At 38.9% G+C, this 22,589-nt stretch overlaps 1 protein-coding gene across 8 annotated transcripts in view; it reads right to left on the reverse strand.

Annotated features, from left to right (window-relative positions):
- MAGI1 (membrane associated guanylate kinase, WW and PDZ domain containing 1) overlaps nt 1-22,589 on the reverse strand; it is a 632,528-nt gene that overhangs the window by 86,320 nt on the left and 523,619 nt on the right. For 3 of the 8 annotated variants that reach the window (XM_039240069.1, XM_039240063.1, XM_039240068.1), the window contains exons 5-9: nt 21,254-21,455; nt 12,894-12,976; nt 8,402-8,437; nt 2,656-2,713; nt 181-278 (exon numbers count right to left, since the gene is read on the reverse strand). In XM_039240069.1, the coding sequence (XP_039096000.1) occupies nt 181-278; nt 2,656-2,713; nt 8,402-8,437; nt 12,894-12,976; nt 21,254-21,455 (477 nt within the window). Of the gene's footprint in view, nt 1-180; nt 279-2,655; nt 2,714-8,401; nt 8,441-12,893; nt 12,977-21,253; nt 21,456-22,589 lie in introns of all 8 variants that reach the window. The other 5 variants (XM_039240067.1, XM_039240062.1, XM_039240066.1 and 2 more) reach the window with 2 other exon arrangements.

Consider the following 22,589-nt stretch of genomic DNA (forward strand, 5'->3'; position numbering starts at 1 on the left):
CAACTTGAGCTGTCAGGGTTCCGGGCGGAAAAGAAGCTCTGTTGTCCACCCCCTGCAGGACATCAAGTCCATAGAATGGTGAAGGACGGGAACATCAAGGCCAGTTCTGACCACACGAGGGTGTCAGCGCCCAAGCTTTGCCCCAAGCTCCTCTGCCCAACACATCAAGGGAAAGCGAACCTTCTGGCGGCTGCTGCTGCTGCTGTTGCTGTTCAAGCTGTTTCTTCCGTTTGGCTTCTAGAACCGGGTTCTCATATTGTGTCTTCCTGTTGATGTGGCTGGAGCAGGAGGCAGACAATATTTGGTTACAAAACACTTCGTCCCACAAGCCAAATGCCAGTCTGCCTAATTCCTTGCCCAGAACTGAGCAAAGCAGGTGGTCCAAGAGGCTGACCATCCGTGTCAAGATAGGAAGAAGAAAGTTACGAAGAGGAAAAAGAAATGCACGCTTTCCATAGAGTAACTGCCTACAGAGGCTACCAACCTTTCATGCATTTTATTTTAAAATCTTCGATAAATGGTAAGACGTAGGTCCTATTGATATCCATATTTTATGGAGGGAAAGCAAATTTCTGAGCAATTACTAGCTCACCTAATATAAAGCGGCTAATACACAGCAAAGAGGCATGCAAGCTCAGGTCTGTCTGCTTTCAAACTGCAGGGCTTTAACCACTGATTCTTCCAAATGTCCAAGGAAGCACCTGACTCGGGGAGGTGCTTTAATTCAATGAAAAGTGGATTGAAGGATTATTACAAATGAGATTAAAGTGCAGAGAGGACGTGGTCTATACCGTGCAATGCCAGAACTGCCATGTGGCTTCCGAGGATAGCTCAGAGAAGCCTCAGCACTCACCCACAGTTAAAAGAAGGGCTCTTCCAACATCTATCAACTATTTTCTTCAGTGGACATGGAGTCAGGGTTAAAAGTATGAGCCTCAGGCAAAAAACCCCTCCAAATGCAGCTAACCAAAGCAAATGTGATGTGTTCAAAGTGACAAATACCCAGACACTTCAGACTGTTCGAAAACTAATAAGGCCATGGCAAAACAAAAATACATACATACAAGTTTTTTTTTTTTTTTCGGCCATGGCCTTAGTGTAGATATACATGTTACACAAACATACACATGCGCAAGCATACATACACTCGTTTTCTTGTTTTATCCAAAATTGTACTTCATTAGAAGTTTCGGATCAGATCTATGATGTAATTATGGTATTCAGAACTCAAAATATTTCTTAAAGGCAGGCTTGTCAAACAGGGTGGATAGACCACCTTTAATTTCTACTATAGGATGGGTTGTTTACTTGATAATTCTTGTAGGCAATTTGATGGTAGGAAATGGTCTAACATAACAGGTATAACACAGAGAGGAGGTGTCAGATAGTAAGCTAGTAAATGGCCCCCCAAACCAAGTCCCTTTAACCTACACAAAGCTGTTATTATCTATTCCTCTTCTTTCTAATGCACAGATTAATTGAAGGAAAACTCAAAATGAGCCCCAAAGAGACAGGAAATCCACTAAGCACCTGCAAGAAAGATGATCTGCAGAACACACAGGGGAGTTTTATTTTGTCAGGGTCAGAGAAACAACACTGCCCTTCTGATGGCCCAGATCACCAAATCTTTCCTCTTGTCACGTACATAGGTAGTCATGTGAGTACTGGCCAATGACACTTGCTATACTGAACTCATAACTTTTTATAATAAGATGCTGAGCATTTTACAGTCTAACAATTTGTATCATATTCTCTTATCACCAGGCCATTATACAGATGACTTTTCATCGCCAGCATGAGGGATAGAAAGCTTGCCAATTATCTTTACGGCACCAGGTATGATTATGACGACATATAAATGACGTATTTATATGGCATTTGTTTCTCTCGAAGGATCTTTTATTAGTGACTTCTCCTCTTGCTCAGAGGAAATGATATACAGCATATTTGCTACAATGTTTAATCTCTTGGGTTTCTTTTCTTTCCGGATCATGCTGACAAGACAAAGGATGTGCCCAATGCTACAATAAGGTACATACCACACAGGTCATGAGGGTTTGAGAGTCTTAGAGATGGAAAAATAATAGCTACGTGTACTGTCCTGAGGCAGAAGAGAGGCAAGGTAGCATATAAGGTCTTTCAGCTTGGGTCAGTTCTCAATTATCTTCTTAATTCTGGTGACCTTTCATGTATTACTAAGATGTGTATGACCCTTTTTGGAAAGTCTGAATGAATAAATAAGTAATTATAGAAAAATTCAGAGCTGAGCAGGGCAAAAAGCAGGTAAACACGTTGTCGTCCAGATGATAATCCCTACTCATCTGCTCTATTGAATCTTAGCTTTTCTTCATTCATTCATTCATTCATTCATTCATTCAATGAATACTTACTGAGGAGCCGGCATATGCCAGGACTATGTTGGGTCGTGATAAAATACTGGTAAACAAAAGACGTGGATCCTTCCCTCATAAATTTTAGAATTTACTGTCCTAAGATTCACCAAATATTTTCTCATTCATTAAAATATACATATATATTTTCATCACCAAATTATTATGTTGTTGATAACAGTTTGTACCTTATAATGATGGTAAACTCGGTTCAGCCTAAACATACATAATTATTATAGAGGAGTACAACCTAACAGCCACTTACTCTACATAGTAGATACCGTAGACAGGGTCTTCAATCTTTTCCCAACCAGCAGGTAGTTCTGAAAAATAAAAGAAGATTTAGAGCAAGAACACCATATTCTTGAAGAACCCAAGGACTTTTAACAAGTAAGTGAGGGAAAAAGAGAAAGACGCTTTAAAATGCCTTAAAGCCAGGGGCGCCTGGGTGGCTTAGTCGGTTAAGCGTCCAACTTTTGCTTAGGTCATGATCTCGCGGTTCGTGGATTCGAGCCCCGCATCGGGCTCTGTGCTGACTGCCAGCTCAGAGCCTGGAGCCTATTTCAGTCTGTGACTCCCTCTCTCTCTGACCCTCCCCTGCGCATGCTGTCTCTCTCTCTCTCTCTCTCTCCCAGAAATAAATAAAACATTAAAATAAATAAATAAAATGCCTTAAATTCAATTAAAACTGTGTGTTCTAACAATAACAAAAAGTGAGCATTATATTTACTTATCAGTGTACCTCTCTACATGAGGAACAATTCTTCACTGATATTTTGCACAAACTACTACAACTTAATAAAATGTAGTCCCAGATGCCTTTGTCCTAAATCAACTCTTAAATTAGATTTTAATGGAAATATAGTTAAAATTTGCCTTGAATGCCTAGATTATATCTCAAATATTTATAATTTTCTCATTTTATTTCTAGGCTACTTTACCACACAAACAAAAATAGTTGAAAATTAATGTTTCTTTTCATTTTCAATATAATCGCGCTGCTTTTGCTCTCCCTGGAATAAAATAAAATTTGCATCTTATTTCCTCCGTGTTCCTAATTAAAATGCTTGAGTAAGTGAAAATGCCCACGTGGACCTGGGCTTTCTAATTGCCTGCATCTATCATTCAAGTGTTCCATCCAGACAGGCCCACATTTTGGAGCACTTGGCCTCTGAAAGCAGAAATGCAAGTCCCACCCTCTGAGAACTCAGTGGTTGAGGGGGAAGATTTCGTTCCTTTACTGTGGTGGTATAAAATGGCACTGGCAGATTTATGTGCCTTTCTGAAAACTCAACTGTAAGGTTTCATAGCAGACGTGGGAACTTTATTAACTGGCTAATAGTGAGTTCTGCCACAACCCAAAATCTACTGTGAAAAAGCCCGTGGCACCAGATAATTAGACTTGGTGAAAGAAGTAACGAGGTTGTGTTTTGTGTCATTGAATAATTCTTTCACGCGGCGCACCAATTACTCAACTTAATTTCAAAGCCACTCTCATACATACACGGTTAAGGCAAGCCTGGGTAATGCCACACTCCAAGGTGAATCATTATTCCTAGAAGTCAGCTATGAAGACCGACTTGAATGGAATGTTACAAACACTGGAAATATCCCCTATTTTGAAACAGTAGATTCTTCTTTTTTTTTTTTAATTCAAGGAATCGTGTGGTCACTATTCTCAAAGAATGATTCTTTCATCAAGGCATAAGGCTGACATGTGGCATCACCAGTCGTCATGCGCGTGCACCCAAACACACACGCTAATGACTCAAAGTTTATGTTTTGCTAAGATCTGGCTGCATATCAAGAGACATTAATTTCATGGTTTTTGCTCCACATGTTATCTATTTGCAAACAAAGAGACAGGTTTTCCCCCTTTTTGTTCTAAGTTTTTTTTTTTTTTTTTAAACACTTAGCAGGTTTTAAAGAAGTCTCTGAATTCCAGGAGACATAAGCTACTAAAATGCAAGACAGGTCCAATTTGCAGATGCTGATACAACTTGGCATTTTTATACGCCCAGTCTTATGAACTGATGCAAAGCAAATGCCTGGGAAATGGTTTCCCCTTACAAATCTGGAAATTACCATTTAAATGAAAATAACCAGGAAAATCTTTCCAAGGAGTTTAGCAATGGAAGATTAAAAGAATGCAGATCAGAGTTTGAGTTGGCACAAGGCGGGAGGGGGATTGGGGTGGGTGGGAGGTAGTGTGAAGCTTTATGTTTCACAGAACCAAATCTTTTGCAAAACTTGCACCCTTGAATATTCGGCCAGATTATTTTCAGATAAAATGGGAAATACTAAGGATTTAACTCGTTTGTACACTTATCGTGATGCACACTGAGTACAGAATTACTGAATCACTATACTGGACACCTGGAACTTAAAGTACACTATATGTTGTGTCATTCAATTATTAATTTGTCAAACATGTGGAGAGTGTCTACTTGTGCTTGAGGGTGTGGTAGGCACCAGGGACACAAAGATAATTATAAGTGCACAACTATGCAGACAATTCAAACACCATACTGTTAGTGCTCTGATAGAGGTCTTAAGCGGGTACCAAAAAAAAACCAAATAAATAAAAAGGAAGAAGCCACCTTTGACCTTTGCCCTTTTGTCTAGTTAACAACTTATACTCCAGAGGTGAGAAATGTGGCAGATCAAATGATATTCCTGCACATTTGTAAATTTAAACGCATCTTCTGGAACAGATTAGCAAACTCCAGAAATTTTCTAGTTGTCCAAGCTAAAAGCTCATTTTCAGTTGAAAAGACAGAGATCTCACTTCCAATGTGGTAATTAACTTAATAACAGGAATTAGTTTCCTAATGCTTAAAATAGAAATGGGTCATCAATTTAAAAAAGGAAGACATTTGCCCTCAAATTTGTCTTTTGGTCCTAAGAAACTAAGAACGGCAGAAAATACTGAAGCCCCCCAAATAATGACATTACAATTTTTTTCTTCACTAAACACTCTGATGTCACCTGAAGAGCCAGCCCCTGTATCTCACAAGTGTTGGACATCAGACCAGAATAAACAACCTATCATAGCTACTTTAGGCAGCTAAGACCCTTTAGGCCTGCCCAGGTCCCGGGCTGAACGTTAGCACTACCACTTCGGAGATCTGGCACTGGGCTAGCTACTTAATGTCTTAGAACCACATCTTTCACTGGGATTTACCTCAAGGTCAACTATGGATTAAATGAGGATGCTTACAGAACATTTCACACAGCACCCGGCAAGTAGGCTCAACAAATGACAATGTTCTAGGAAAGCAGAAAAGAACAGAGCAGATTTCTACGGCCTGCCTGTTTGCTAGCCCTGCCTTTAACAATTTGGTACGGTACTCACTGTCACCGCAAAAGCAAATATGAAGCAGTCAAAGGTTCTAAGTTCTTTTCAAGAGACTTGTCAGCACACGGCTTGCAAGTCGTGCTCACATTCACAGACAGATTTCAAAACTGTGACCTAGCCTGGGTGGGGAAGCAAGCTCATTTCCTTGTCCCTTCCCTCTCCTAGTTGGTTTCAGGACATAAATACTCTGTAATTCCAAAAGGAGGTTCTGCAAGTGCTTCTGAATTCTGCGAAGATGTCTGCAGGGGATGTGATAGATTCTGCAGACCAAAAGGGGCGTAATGGAGCTACTAACCCAGCTCACACAACAGAGTTCAGAAATGACAACTCAATAATCACGTGATCTGTGTTCAATACCCAAGCCAACCGCCCCACCTCTCAGGAGGATCACAGAGAGGGTTTCCTTGCCACATCTGGAATCCCAATGTTCTCTGAAAACCTGACAGATGCTGTTGTTTGAAATTAGGACCCTCTTATTAAGAAAACGGACAGTGAGGTGGAAAGAATGAAACTGGAATGAATGCAAGAGAAAATGTGTGTGTGTGTGCGTGCGTGCGGGCGCGTGCGCGCACGTACATCCACTAACACTACTTTTTACACAGTGGATATGTGCAGGCAAAAATCAAGAGTCCCATCTCTACCTAGAAGGACACATTTGGGTCATTTCTACAGTATATATATATTCCTCCCCTGACCTATACAAGAGGTAAAAAAAAAAAAAAAAAAAAAAATACCATAAAGAATATTAAAAAGTCCAGCAAGAGGGAATTAGTTGATAAATAATGAAACTAGTAAATCCAACAATATGTGCTGATCACCGGGCCAATTATTAAGAAATGTTCTCATTAGGTTTCCTCACAAACACCATGGGAGCTCCTCCTTCAGCCTCTCTTTACAGAAAAGGAAAAGGAAGCTAAGAGAAGGTAAGTAAGCTTGCCCAAGGTCACTCAGCCAGTGAACAGGGGAGCTCGGATAAGAAGCCAGGTAGCCTGATCTGAACCCAGAGACATTTCTACCATGTTACCAAACCATCTCCCCAAGCAATGCCTATGCCCATGAGAAATGATACCACGTAGCCACTAATGCCTTCATTTTCAATCTTCAACAGCATAGGCAAGTTCCTACAGTATTATAGTTCCAAGGGGAAAAAATACAGAAATATCTTTCCTAAAAATGTCAACATTCAAATAACCACAAACCAGATAAGGTCGTGCCCCGTGCACAACTATAGTATCTCCATAGGCCACCCACGAACAGCAGTGGTCACTCACACATATCAGTCACCAGTAAGAGGGATCTGAAGCGGTTCAGCAAACGACTAAGGCACTCATTTGGTGTCTAAAAAACCTAGTTCGGTCTTTTTCAACTACTTTAATATTACTGATTATTTTTTTCTTATAAAATAAGTTTTAAATTGTTCTGTCATACAGGATGAATCTCAAGTCCTTCCTACCACAATGACAACAGGGACAACTTATGAAACATCTTGAAAGTTCCATTCAATAGTTATCGACCCATGCTGACACATTTATCAGTTACAACAGGAATGTTCCAAACATGAAGAAAAACAGAGCTAAGTTCCATTAGATCATAACTCCGGTCAACCGTGATTGATTATGATATAACAAACACAAACAAAATCCAATGAAAACAATAACCTGTTATTATTAAGTATTTACATTTACAGTTCTGAAGGCAATCTCAAAATTGTCAAGCTGATGCAATCACCTCAGGGCAGTTCTATTCATACTGATGTTAAACAATCATCTATTTAAAAATACACAATGGCCAATGTTCAGTGAGCCAAGGCTTTTATGTGCAATTTAGCTGAAACCTGTGCTTTCCACCCTATCCCTCGGTAGATGCATCAGATGGGAGGCAAACTAATTTTAATAATTGTTCAAAGCTGAACATAAAACTTAGCATGGGACAGAATTCAATATATTCCAACGGCAAAGATAAAAGCACCTGGCATTATCTGCTAACGTAAATTATTTGTAGACTACCAGCTATACTAGTCAGGACCTGGTTTACATTGATACACACACTCTAAGTTTATATGTCACATACAAGCTCAGCCTTCTGGTTTGCAAGCCATTCACTATAGTAACAAAGTCAACACGTGCCTGGTGACTCAGTAACACAAGATTAAGACTGCTACTAACTATTCAGTTAATCAGGAGAATTATTATATTGCTATTACTCCTATAAAGGCCCTTCATTAGTTTGGTGGGTTTTTATTTTTGTAAACAGCTTTGCCTTTTTTGGGTGACCCATGTAGCTAACCACCGGCAGCAAATAATAAAAGAAACAAGGCTGACGTAGGGTTATACGAGAGCAAGGGACCCAGCGCTTGCTTAAACTTCTCTCCCTTAAACTTTTCCTAATCCTCAAGCTGCAAGACTTCCGAGGACCAATTTGCTAACTCTTGTTCCAGTCTCAATTCGCTCAGAGTTTTCCTTTGTAGACAGAACTTATTACAACTCTGCGTGGTGCCTGCGAGTCAGACTCAAGGGTTGTAAGACTGACCTTTCATGGGTAAGCCGGAACGAAAATCATAATCAAAGAAGGGCAGACTAAAGAAACTGAAGGATTAAGCAATTCACTGGAGACAAAACCATGCAGGGCGGGTCATGCAGCTGGGAGGGTTTACCTAGTTCACTGTCCAGCTCCTCGGTGTGGACCCCTTCTTCTCCAAAGGAATAGCAGGAATGAGACAGAAAAGAGAGAGACAAAAATTCAGACACCAACACCAAGAAAGAAAACTCCCCTCAGAAAAACGGCAGCGAACACGTCACTCTGTTTTGTCCTTACCTGCATTGTGGTCTAGTTCACTGGCCTGGCTAGTAAAACGAAGACCTCAGTGTCAATCACACAAGGGTAAGAGGTGGTATAGGCAACATAATTATACGGCTCATTTCCGCACATGTCAAAATAGGGTTTGATTGGTTGTAAAAGAGGACAAATACCTTTGCGGTTTCGGTGTTCTTAAGTGGGAAGTCACTTATTACAGACCTTAATTCGGACAAACAAAGCTCTTACACCTCCCAATATGAGTCCTTTTCATCCTGCAACAATCCTCTAATCAGTGAGGCAATTACATTCACAGTTAAAGCATTACTTAACTTATAAGTAATACCGCTGCCTGAAAAAAGGAAGCTGAGGTCAACTTGAGAATGCAGAGTGTCAAATACGTTACACTTCAGGGTCTGACAGAGGGAGTCAGAGATGAATTATGTCAGGACGTTGCACATGAGGAAAGCAGGCTCGAAGGCCGCCCTGAAACGAGGATGGAGGAGGCACTTTTTACTTTGTAGAAGATTCTAAGGCAAAGAGCCCAGAAATCTTGGAATGACAATGGTCTCAGGAAGTCAGGAAGCAAAACCAGTCAAGATCTTCTCCATTCTTGGCCTCCTGCTGCTGTGAGTAAACCGCTGTACTGTGACTGAGAAGGGAGCACGGGCCAGCACACAACAAACCATTTCATGTCTAAGGTCTCGCCAGCTACAAGGCAGGTGGCTGTCCCCTCTACTGTGTGCTCAACCAACACAGGAGGAAAACTATTTTCACTCCTGTGAAATGCTCAGTGCCCAGTACACTGTTTGGTACATGGTAGGTACTAAATACTTCTAAATGGATGGATGGATGCATGGATGGATAGATGGATGCATGGAGGACTCAAATGCTGACTTTCGTAACCAACATGGTACTCTATACCTTGTGAACTCTTGATCGAAAAATGATTTGGTTGTCAACAATGAGTTGTGATGCTGGCATGGCTTCTTAAAAATGGTATCTCATTTACATAAAATATTTCAAAGAAATGCCACTGTAAAAATTATCTAATAATGCCTTTGGGGACGCTTTCATTCATTTCTCCAGTAAGTATTTAAGGAGAGACCTACCACAGGTCAGTCACAGTGCAAAGTGACAAATCACACATCCCTTTGGAGGAGGAGACAAATCCCAACCTTCCACAAATAAAACTAAAAATAAACCTGCGGTAATGTTTCTAAAGTAATACACATCACAGAATGACCTAATCCGAACTGGGGGCAAGGTCACAGAAAGAGTCCCTGACCTGTAGCCTGAAGGATGTGCCCGATGCAGCAAAAAGACTTAAAGTGAAAAGGGACTGAAATGGAAGCTCTATGACAGCAGGGCATTTTGATGGTTGTATCCACTGATACGTCTGAAGTTCCTGGGGCACCCTGGACATACAGGAGGAGCTGTTCAGTATGTGTTTGTGAAATGTAAGAATATTCTAAGAGAGAGATGGTGCAGATGAAGGGCAGAGTGGAAAGGAGCAAGGATGGGAAAAGCCAGAGGCCAAACCTCCTAGGGCTCAGTGACCAGCTAGGGGGAGGGCTGAGTATGGTGCGGACAGAGAGCCACTGAACAGGGCTCGAGAGGGTGGTCACTGATAACACAATCACAGTGACATTTTTAAAGAGTGCTCTGGGTACAGTGTAAGGAGAGTAGGCAAGAGTGTGGGTGAGAGAGGAGTGTGACTTGGACTAGGGTGCTACAGGCAATGAAGAAAATAGTGCATGGATTCCAGAGATATCTGAGAGGCAAAGTAAATTCAGAGGGTAGATGGGTTGAAATTGAGGTGATATAGTAGGTCAAGGGGGACTCATAGGTATGCATGAATTTTACCCTCAACCAAGATAGGGAACACTTACAGACGACCAGATTTGGGTGGGGGGTGGGAGGAACATCCTTAGTTGGGCTTTATTCAGACTGAGTTTGAAGTCTCAGACAAAAAGCATTATCAACCAGGCAGTTTTAAATATTGGCCTAGAGTGCAAATGCAAGGTGGAAGGCTTCCAATTCAACTAGATATACAGAAACAACAAAATGAGTTATATACTAAAGATCAAAGTTCCAAGCCAGTTTCTCACTTTTTTGAGACAGAAAACAGAATACATAAATTTTTTTACGATAACTATGATGCTATATTGTTACAAGCCATGTGCATATGGCCTCCAGAGAACAGAAATTAAATCAGGAACAAAACCGTGACCAAAAACATTATTCTTCTTGGTGTCATGACATAAACAACAACACAAGGCAGATTTGTGTTAACTGGTAACAGCAGATGCAGATGTGGGGACAGATAAATGTCAGAGTGGTAACATGTGGTTATATATTTACACTGTGTATACAGACATACATATAATTTCTACTGGGAAAAGGAAATATGAATCCTAATGTTGAAGGGACAAGCGGATAAACTAATGGTATTTGGTATGAATACATACTTGTTCCAAAGGTAATAACATTAACACCAATGATAAGAATTTTAAGAATTAAAAATAATGGTTGACCAATTCAACAGCACAGGGGTTGGGGGTACTTACTCTTACAGTCAAGAAGTCTGTGTATAACTTCTGAGTTCCCCAAAACTTAACTATAGTCTACTACTGACTGAAAACCTTACCAGTAATATAATCGATTAACACTTATTTTGTGTAAGTATTTAATACTGTCTTCTTACAAAAGAACTTAATTGTTTCTTAATGTTTTTTGGTATTTCAGGGCCATATCTGCAAGATTTTCAAATTATCCAAGAGTTCTAAACATGTTTCTAGTATGTTGAAAAAAGTTTGCATAAAAGTGGACCAGTGCAGTTCAATCCTGTGTTGTTCAAGGGTGAACTGCAATAGACTTGGTAACAAAATCATTCAGTAATTCTACCCAACAGTTTTACTCCATTAAATTTCCCCTGGTAAAAGCTATTGGAGTCTTCTATCATCTATAAAATGATAATAACAGGCATTTTTATATGTTGCCAGTATAATTATAATGGAGACCACAGTGAAGATCCTATGGTAATAAGAAGTCTAAAATGCCTTCACAATCATCAAGCATCAAATAATGATGATATTGTGTTCCCTGAAATTTTATGGTTGAATGTATTTTATGTTCTGATGTTTGAATATTGGTCACTTTCGTATTATATATTAAACATAATATTTGGATAATCAGGACAGGTCATTATCCCTTAAGCATGTAAAATAATGAGGCTGACTACATGTGTTGCATTCCTTCGTCAGCAACCAAAATCAGGATAAGCATCTCATTCATGTCTCCTTAATCAGAAGAATTTGTATTTCCACCTGGAGTCACTCCCATAAATATGAATACATAATTTTATGCTCATTTCATGGTATCTGCAATCCATGTAGAACAGAAAGATCCAGAAATACAAGGTTTTGGCAGTATTATACTTTAATGGCTTACATTTGCAGGCAGACCTCAAGTTTATATAATTCTGCCCCATAGGACAAATTAATAAAGTTTCACTATCTTAACAGTAAAATACATATTTCATATTTCATAAGTATACTACTAATTCAAATGCCAGAAATGAATAATGAGTAGCAAAACAAACCACTTCCCTTTTAATTTGTCCACGTCAAAAAGTAATTTTGGAAGAACTTGGGACAGCCTTCAGAGTACTGAAAAGGAAAGGTTTGTTCTGATTTTTTTCATTTTGGAAAAATCATTAGAAATCCCAAAGCTGTGAAATAAATGTTTTAAAATAGTAATCTTTTAGCCAATTGATTCTTTTTCAAGATTAACAGGCAGAGTAAGGCGAAGGGTAACACCTCGGGCTCTTTCTTGGAACAATCTATTTTTTAGATAATTAGGATATATTGTAACTTAGACAGAAATTCCCAAAGAAGTCTCATTCTGCTTTCCCTAAGCCAAGTTATGAAACATGTAGAATTCCAGAAAAGTTCTTGATTTTTTCCTCTAAGACTTTTGTAATATAGGATTAGGATCCAATAGGTAAGTAACCAAAGCACCTTTGGTTTCCATATTCCTAGAGATTTATCTAGAGTTTTCTCCAAGGTCCTGAAGCCAGAGGTTATATCTTCTTTGAAATAGTCTGTCTTAAGGTTCTGTTTCTAATGGAGATATAAGAACCCATCTGCCTTCATGTGTAAACAAATTGTTCTTTTAAAACAATTCTGATTTCCCTCCCGGTTTGGAAACTACCGTTTATTTACTAGAAATTAGATTACCTTTTAAAAACTCAATTGTTAAATCCTGGTCGGCCTTGCTGTAACTGTGTAAAATTTGCACATGTAAACAAGCCCCCAGGGCCCTTGAACCAAGACTTGCTAGCCCCTTACCATCATCTTCACACTCTTCCAGAGGCTTCTGCTGCTTGTTGAGGCACCGAGGGTCTAACCAAGATGTTGTTTTCGTGTTATGGCTGAAATCCAGAAACAGAAACAAGAACACATTTGAAAAAAGAGAGAAAAAAAGCAAAAGCTCAATGACAAAAGAATTACACGCTCTTGAACATGTTCCCTCAACCAGAGCAAAGCTACTTTCCAACAGCCAACTCATCCCATAAGACAGCCCGAGTTTGAAATTAAAAAAGACTTGGGAAATGTCCATTGATGGCTGAATGGATAAAGAAGATGTGGTAAATATATATATATACAATGGAGTATTACTCAGCAATCAAAAACAGGGAAATCCTGCCATTTGTAACTACGTGGATGGAAGTAGAGGGTATTATGCTAAGTGAAAATAGTCAGAGAAAGGCAAATATCATATGACTTCACTCATATGAGGACTTTAACATACCAAACAGATGAACATAGGGGAAGGAAGCAAAAAATAATATAAAAACTGGGAGGGGACATAAGAGACTTTTAAATACAGAGAACAAACAGGGTTGCTGAATAGGAGGTGGGAGGGGGGATGAGCTAAATGGGTTAGAGGCAGTAAGGAATCTACTCCTGAAATCATTGTTGCACCATATGCTAACTAACTTGGATGTAAATTAAAAAGGAAAATGAAGAGAAAAGAAAAGGCTTGGAAACAGCCTTTGGTAGGCTTTTTACTTATTTAAGGTATAATCATTCTGTTATGGAAAGCTTGAAATGCAATGTCAGTTTTACTTTTGAAAAATGAATTCAAATGATACCCCTGTCTATGCTGTCTCCCCTTATCTCGACTGAATTTACTTCACCTTTACAAAAGAGCAAACTCCAATTTGCTTTCAATTTGTCTGTGACTTAAACCTGGGATGCTGGAATTCACAAAGAAGGCTGCTATTTCACTCATTATGTTACATAAGAATTCTCCCGACAGCAGGAAACTACCTCAATTCATACCACTGCCTCAAAGCTGCTAATACCTATCATTAATCGCAGCATCCTGAATTACATTGTACACATGGTAAAGACAACCTGAAATTACCTATCATAAACAAAATCTGCCCCCCTCCCAAAAAAAAAAAAAAGAAAAGAAAAAAGAAAGCTTGGAGAAGCTAAACGTATCTGCCCCCTGGAGGGCATCGTCTGACTCTAGAAGTGTTTCAACAGACACTGAGTGAGGCCTTGAAGGTCTGAAAGTGTGCAGCACCATTGCCAAGGTTATTGCCCTTCCACCATGTTAGAAGGGTTGTGAGAATGTCTGTGTGGAGGAGGTGCCCCAAACAGCTCAGTACCCTGGAATGAGGTCCTGCACAGTGAGCTCCCAGGCCACGCTGTGCAAGCTAAATCGGAGAGGCAAAGAACTACAAGCTAGTAGTTATAGCTGCAAACCAGAAATGGAAACAAGAAATGAAAAAAATATCTTTTTTTCTGAAGTTCAGATAGTAACCTAAATTGTTTTTGGAAGTCTGAAGTTTGGTTTGTAAATGCTGAAAAACATAGCCATGGTCATTTTAAATGACTAAAATCTTATTAACTGCTGCAAAACCTTAAGGCTTAAGTGAAAAACACAATGTGCAAATCTATATACAAATTCTCTCAAGTGTATTAAAGGGAAAAAAAGGAAAGTTAATAATAATATAATATAATAATATAATATAGTAACAACTACCTGCCACTAATACTATTTATGTATTTATAATGACCAGAATCTGTTCTTTTACATATTTGTTACAATTTATTTTATTCTTATGATAGCCTTATGAGGGAAGTATTAATGCACTTTACAGATGAGAAAACTGAGGACAGAAAAATGAGGTCATTTGTGCAGAGATATTCCGTTGCTACCTAGCAACACTGGGAATCAAACCCCGGGAATCCAACACTACAACTTGTGGTCTGCACTGTTTCTAAACCAGTAAGACAGTAAAAATGGTCACTGCTGTGATGGATGATTATGTATCATTTTTTAAAAACAATTCTATATTTTGAGATAATTGTAGATTAACCTATAGTTACAAGAAAAAACACACAGGGATCCTACATGCCCTTTACCCAGATTCCCCCAATGGTAACATCTTACAAAACTATAGTACAATGTCACTATGGGAGACTGACTGATATCCACAGAGTCAAATTACAAAACAACTCCAACATCACAAGGATCTCTCATGTCACTCTTTTCTTTTAAAAATGTTTCTTCACTCATTTTGAGAGAAAGAGACAGAGCATGATCCAGGGAGGGCCAGACAGCGAGACGGAGACAGAGAATCCCAAGCAGGCTCTCAGCTGTCAGTGCTGATCCTGATGTGAGGCTCAGTTCCATGAATTGAACCATGAGATCATGACCTGAGCTGAAACCAAGAGTCCGATCCTTAATTGACTGAGGCACCCAGGCGCCCATCTCATGATACTCTTTTATAGTCATACCTGATTCCCATCTAATCTCTGCCCCCCCCAAACCCTTTTTAAGTCCCTGGCAATCACTAATTTAATGTTGTCCACTTCTATAGTTTTGTCATTGCAAAAACGTTCTGTGAATGGAATCAGACAGTAAGTAATGTTTGGTGATTGCCATTTTTCATTCAGTGTAACTTTCATCAAGGTTGTTGTATATATCAATAATATTATTTTTAATGCTAAGTAGTATTCCATGGCCAGAATGTACCAGAGTTTGATCATTGAAGGACATCTAGGTTATTTCCAGTTGCTGGTTATTTAAAATAAATCTATAAACATTCATGTCTAGGTTTTTGTGTGAATGTAAGTGATCACCTCTTTGCCCAAATGTGCAATTGCTGGGTCATATGGTAGTAGCATGTTTAGTTTTATAACTAACTGCAGCCACTGTGGAAAACAGTGTGGAGGTTCCTTGGAAAGGTAAAAAGTACCACCAACCAATGGCACTACTAGGTACTTAGCCAAAAAATACAAAAATACTTACTAAAGGAGCACATGTACCCTGATTACAGCACCATTATCAACAACAACCAAAGTATGGAAAGAGCTCAATTGCCCATCGAATAATGAATGGATAAAGAAGAATTGGCATATAGATACAATGGAATATTACTCAGCCATCAAAAGACATGAAATCTTGCCATTTGCAATGCTGTGGATGGGACTAGAGGGTATTCGGCTAAGCGAAATAAGTCAGTCAGAGAAAGACAAATACCACATGATTTCACTCATAGCTGGAATTTAAGAAACAAAACAGATGAACATACAGAAAGGAGGAAAATAGAGGGAGGCACACCATAAGACATTCCTAAGTACAGAGAACAAATGGAGGGTTGCAGGAGGAAAGGTGGGAGGGGCATATGCTAAATGGGTGCTGAGCATTAAGTAGGGCACTTGTGATGAGCACTGGGTGTAATTATTAAGTGATGTATCACTAAATTCTACTCCTAAAACCAATATTACACTACATGTGGAACTAGAATATAAATACTTATAAAAATAAAATAAAAACTTATCGAGGATTTAAAAAAAAAGAAACTGTCCAACTGCTTTCTAGAATGCCTTACTATTTTACATGGTCACCAGCAACGATCTAGTTTCTCTGCATCTCTGCCATCATTTACTGTTACAACAATTTTTTTTTCAATTTCAGCCATCCTAATAGGCATGCAATGATCTCTTTCTGGTTTTAATTTGGATTTCCCTGTGGCTAACGATGGTGAACATTTTTCCGCGTGCTTATTTGCCATCTGTATATCCTCTTCAGTGAAACGTCTACAGCGCATTTTCTCACGGATTATTTTTTAATGTTACTACAGAGTTTGGAGAGCTCTTTATATACTCTAGGTATTAGTCCATTTTCAGATATGGGGTTTGCAAATGTTTTCTCCCACTCTGTGGTTTGCCTTTTCATCTTATCGGGGTCTTTTGTAAAGCAAATGTTTTTTTATTTGATGATGTTGTATTTATCAGTAATTCTGTTTGGGGTTCATGTTCTTGATGTCGAGTCTAAGGACTCCTTGCCTGGAACTAGAACTCAGAAGAAAATTTCTTTTCCTGAAAACTTTTATTGCCTTATGTTTTACACTTAAGTCTGTGATGAGCTGTTGTGAAATAATTTCTTTGTATAAATTATGGGGCTGTGGTTGAGGTTAATTTACTTACCTCTGGATAACCATTTGCTCCAATAGCACTTCCTTGAAAAGGCTATCTTCCCTGCAGTGAATTGCTTTGGCATCTCTGCTGAAAATCACTTATATTTGTGGGTCTGTCTCTGGGTTTCATTGATCTATGTGCCCATTTCTTCACCAACACCACACAGCCTTTGTTACTGTGGCTATATAATAAGTCTTGATAATGGACAAACTAATTACTCCAAATTTATTCTTCTCTTTAAAAACTATTCCAGCTCTTCTGGCTCCTTTGCCTTTCTATATAAATTTTATTTATTTATTTTTAGTGTTTTATTTTTATTTTTGAGAAGGGGGGTGGCAAAGAGAGAGGGGGACACAGAGGATTAGAAGCAGGCTCTAGGCTGACAGAATAGAGTTTGATGTTGGGCTCATTCTCAGAACCACGAGATCACGACCTAATCCGAAGTCAGACGCTTAACTGACTGAGCCACCCAGGTGCCCCTCTGTATAAATTTTAAAATAAACTTGTCTAGGGGCGCCTGGGTGGCTCAGTCGGTTAAGCTTCTGACTTTGGCTCAGGTCATGATCTCACGGTTCGTGGATTCAAGCTCCGCATGGGGCTCTGTGCTGACAGCTATGTCTATAGTAGCAAAAACCCTCATTGAGATTTTGACAGGATTTGCATTAAACTTGCATATCCACTTGGGGAGAGTGGACATCTTTACTATACAAGTAGGTTTTTCAGTTCATGGATAGAGGGCATCTCTCCATTTATTTAGACTTTCTTTGATTTCTTTCAGCAACATTTTGTAGTTTGCAGCATATAACATCCTATACATATTTTGTTGGATTTATGCTTAAGTAAGGTTTCTTTGGGAAGAAAATGTGAACTGTATTTTATTCTGAATTTTGATGTCCATGTGTTCATAAGTATAATAATATCTGTATGCCTTTTATCTTATGATCCTGCTGAACTTACTTACTCTAGAACTTTTACATTTCTTGTGATTTTGTACGTTTCTTGTGTATAGTCATGTGATCTGCATAGAGGATAGTTTTATTCCTTCTTTTTCAAAGTACAGGCCTTTTATTTCCTTTTCCTGACTTATTCTGGCTAGAACTTCCAAAATCATGTTGATAAAGAGTGGTGCGAGCTAGTATCCTTGGCTTGTTCCTAATCATGCTAAGCATTTTCTTGTCTTTTACCACCAAGTACCATGTTAGCTGTAGGTTTTTTGTATATATTCTTTATCAGGCCAACTACGTTCTCCTTATTCTTATTTTTCTGAGAACTTTTATCATGAATGAGTGCTGTATTTTGCCAAAGACTTTGACTGCATCGATAAATACGATCATGTGGTTCCTTAGTATCTTAATATGGTAGATTATATTTATGAATTTTCCAAATATCAACCAGTCTTATATCCTTGGGATAATTCCCACTTGATCATGGTATAAAATTTTTTTTTCTCTGTTATGGAATATAATTTGCTAATATTTTGGTACAGATTTTTATTTCTATATTCATGTGATACTGCTCTCTAGTTTTCTTTCTTCTTAGATTGTCTTTGTTGGTTTTTGGTAACAAGGTAACACTAGTTTCATACACATAGTTGGTAAGTGTTCCTCTACTCTATTTTCAGGAAGAGACTGTAGAAATTTAATTCTTTGAGCAGTTCTCCAGTGAAACCATCTGGGCCTGGAGATTTCTTTTTTACGAGTTTCTAAACGACAAATTCATTTCCTTCATTGTTACAGAGGTATTTAAATTATCTATTCCAAATAGAGGAGTTGTGGTAGCTCATGCTTTTCACGAAATTAGTCCATTTTATCTAAGTTGTCAAATTTATGTGTGTAGGTTTGTTGGCTGCTTCTCTGATTACCTTTTAATGTCTTCAGGGTTTGCGTTGATTCCCTGTTTGCTTCCTAATGCTAGTAATTTGTGTCTTCTCTCATTTCATTCTTTGTCAGTTTCAGTTTGCTATTGTTCTGTGAATGGCAGACCTTCAATTTGAATATAACAGATCTACTTATTCTTTTTATTTATTTTATCACTTAAGTGGCCATTTTGTTTTTCTTTTTTAGTGGTACATAAAACCATGGTAAATCTTAACAGAGAATCTTAATAATAGAGCCGAAGTGTAGCACTGCAAAAATGGACTGTTATTGAAGCACATGGGTGGCTCAGTTGGTTAAGTATATGACTCTTGATTTCGACTCAGGTCATGATCTCATGGGGTATGAGATCAAGCCCTGTGTCAGGCTCTGAGCTGATCACATGGAGCCTGCTTGGGGTTCTCTCTCTTTCTGCCTCTCCCTTCCTCATGCTCTCTCTCTCAAAATAAACAAATAAACACTAACGAACAAATTTAATGGGGTCCCTGAGTGACTCAGTCAGTTATGCATCTGACTTTGGCTCAAGTCATGATCTCACGGTTTGTGAGTTTGAGCCCCACTTCAGGCTCTGTGTGACAGCTCAGAGCCTGGAGCCTGCTTTGGATTCTGTGTCTCCCTCCTTCTCTGCCCTTCATCCACTCACACTTTGTCTCTCTCTCAAAAATAAAAACATACATTACAACATTTTTAAAAAAACAAATTTAAAAAAAGTTGATTATGGGGCGCCTAGGTGGTTTAGTCAGTTAAGCGTCCGACTTTCGCTTAGGTCATGATCTCGCGGTTCATGGGTTCGAGCCCTGCGTCACGCTCTGTGCTGACTGCCAGCTCAGAGCCTGGAGCCTGTTTCAGAGTCTGTGACTCTCTTTCTGACCCTCCCCTGCTCACACTGTCTCTCTCTCTCTCCTAGAAATAAATAAAAAACATTTAAAAAAATTTAAAAAAAGTTATTATTGGAGAAAAAAATTGTATTACCTTAGATTTTTAGAATAAGTTCATTGTATGTGTCTTTTTCCTTTTGTAGTAACCTACTTATTACATGTTTAACCTTTGATAATATATATGTGCAAACACACACACACACAAGTATATGTAAGTTTTATAATTTTAAAAGATTTTTCACATCTCTGTACAGCAATTCCCCTTCTCCACAAGAGCTAAGTTGTAAGATCTCCAGTGGGTGACTAAAAGTGTAGATCTGTAGCACCAACTCCTAAATATACTGTTTTCTCCTATAAATACATACCCATGATGAGGTTTAATTTATTAAATTAGGCACAGTAAGAAATTAACAATAGCTAATAATTAAAAAGAACAATTATAACGATATTCTATAATAAAATGTATGTGAACGTGGCCTGTCTCTCTCAAGGTCCCTTACTGTACTGCACCCACTCTTCTTCCTGTGATGCTGTGAGATGATACAATGCCTATGTGAGGAGATGAAATGAGGAGAATGCCGTAAGCACTGTGATGTAGCATGAGGCCACTAGTGGCCTTCTGACAGTGTGTCAGGAGGATCATCTGTTTCCAGAACACAGGTTACCATGAGTAACTAAAACCGTGGAACATGAGACTACAGGGTAGGGGTGGGGGGAGACCACCATGTTCTCAAACTTCAATCCACGTACTTGTACCATGTAAAAAAAAATTCACCTTAGAATGGATCATACACCTACATGTAAAATGTAAGCAGTAAAACTTCTAAAAGATAGCAGAAAATGACAGCTTTATAACATTGATTTAGGCAAAAATTTCTCAGTTGGCACACTAAAAGCACAGCCGGCCAAAGAAAAACATCAAAAAATTAGACTTCCTCAAAATTAAGAACGTAGAGATCTTCAAAAGACAGGACAATGAAAAGAAAAGCCAGACTTGGAGAAAATGTTCACAAACCACACATGTGCTAAAGGAATTGCATTCAAAATGAATGAAGAACTCTTAAAATGCAACTGAAAAAAAAAAAAAAAAAACCAAAGCCCTAGCAACCCAATTTTTAAAAAGTAAGCAAAGGACTTATTTCTTCTTAATGGCTCCGTATATTCTTTACACATTATGTACATTATGCCCTAATTATTTATATATACACCAAAATGTGGTTATTTCACCCTTTAGGGAAATTATTATCCTATGCTTCTTCGAGATCCTCAGACTCAATGATTGGGACGCTGTGCTAATTGCTTTTTTGCACAACGCCAGTTAAATTGTATGAAAGAATACCATTGGCACGAGATCAGTCCTTTCATGTGTAATTTACAACTGCAGCCACTAGGGAGTGAGAAGGAAGAGAGATGACAGGAAGGGACAGCTTTACAGAAGAGGAATGGTATACTTTACTCTATAAAATAGACTTCTCCATTTTCGGTGTATGCCATCTCCCAGTTCTCGGGTAGAGGACCTAGATTATCCTCCGCGCAAAGAGGTAGGTATTGAGGGAACTTCTGAGAAGCGTCCGTGATGGGAGCAGCGACGATACTACTATTCACAGGTGGGAGGGCTGTTTCTTGGAGAGTGTGCTCTTCTTGGTCACCAGAATCGGCTGTTAAAGGCATGGGGAGGGGGAGACAGAGAGACAGAGAGAGAATTCATCAATCATACCCCAAACCAAGGAGTTCACTACTGTCTGCCTCTATATTCTTTTTTTTTTTAATGTTTTTTTAAAAATTTATTTCTGAGAGAGAGAGAGCAGAGGAAGGTCGGGGAGGGTCAGAAAGAGAGGGAGATACAGAATCTGAAACAGGCTCCAGGCTCTGAGCTAGCTGTCAGCACAGAGCCTGCCGCAGGGCTCAAACGCATGAACTGTGAGATCATGACCTGAGCCCATGTCTGATGCTTAACCAACTGAGCCACCCAGGCGCCCCATGTCTGCTTCTATATTCTTAAAAGCTCTCACTCTTTCCTAATTGCTGGCCATCAACTCTATTGTTTTATTTAGATGGGAGTTCTTTTAATAGAAAACATCAAAATGACAGACCACATTTATTATACTTAAAAAGAAAGAAGAGAAAGACATGCTCAAATAGCACTGCTCAAAATCTTGGAAATGCCAAAGAAGAAACAAATTCATGACTAAAACACTAAGGTCTCTTATACACCAATAAGGCCATCAAAACACAGTCTGAGCCACAATCTCACTCCTAGGTACATTTGGTTTCATGACTCAGAGGGCCGTGGACAGGAAGAAGACATAGTGGCATCATTCTCCATTTTTGTAACAGTTACTGAAAACACTTTTAGGAGACAGTGGCAAAGATCAAAGACTGGCACAGCAGGCTGGAAAGTATATAAAACTTTAGAGCAAAGACACAGCTATACCAGTGAGTCAGATTCGAGCCTCTTTTGGAAAAGTAAGGGAATGTTCTTGTGAAAACCACGACAGCTACCCCCAGAACAGTACCATGTGGGTGGACTAATTTGAGTTGGGCCTTAAAGGAAGACTTGAGGTACATGAACCTCCTTGCATTCTTATTAACTAGAAACATCAAGAGGTGATGTCACCAAAGTATACACAAATGGCACTGCTGACATTCTAGCTGAATTTTTATGAGGGTATTAAACATCAGTCTCCATGGGGCTTTGAAACATAATATTCAGGAGTTGTGGTTATTTTCTATCTCCCACAGTAATTCTTCCATAGACACTTCTGATTTCTGAAAGCAGACCGAGGAATAAT

This window comes from Hyaena hyaena, unplaced genomic scaffold, assembly GCF_003009895.1.
Source record: "Hyaena hyaena isolate Hyena2069 unplaced genomic scaffold, ASM300989v1 scaffold_167, whole genome shotgun sequence".
Lineage (NCBI taxonomy): Eukaryota > Metazoa > Chordata > Mammalia > Carnivora > Hyaenidae > Hyaena > Hyaena hyaena.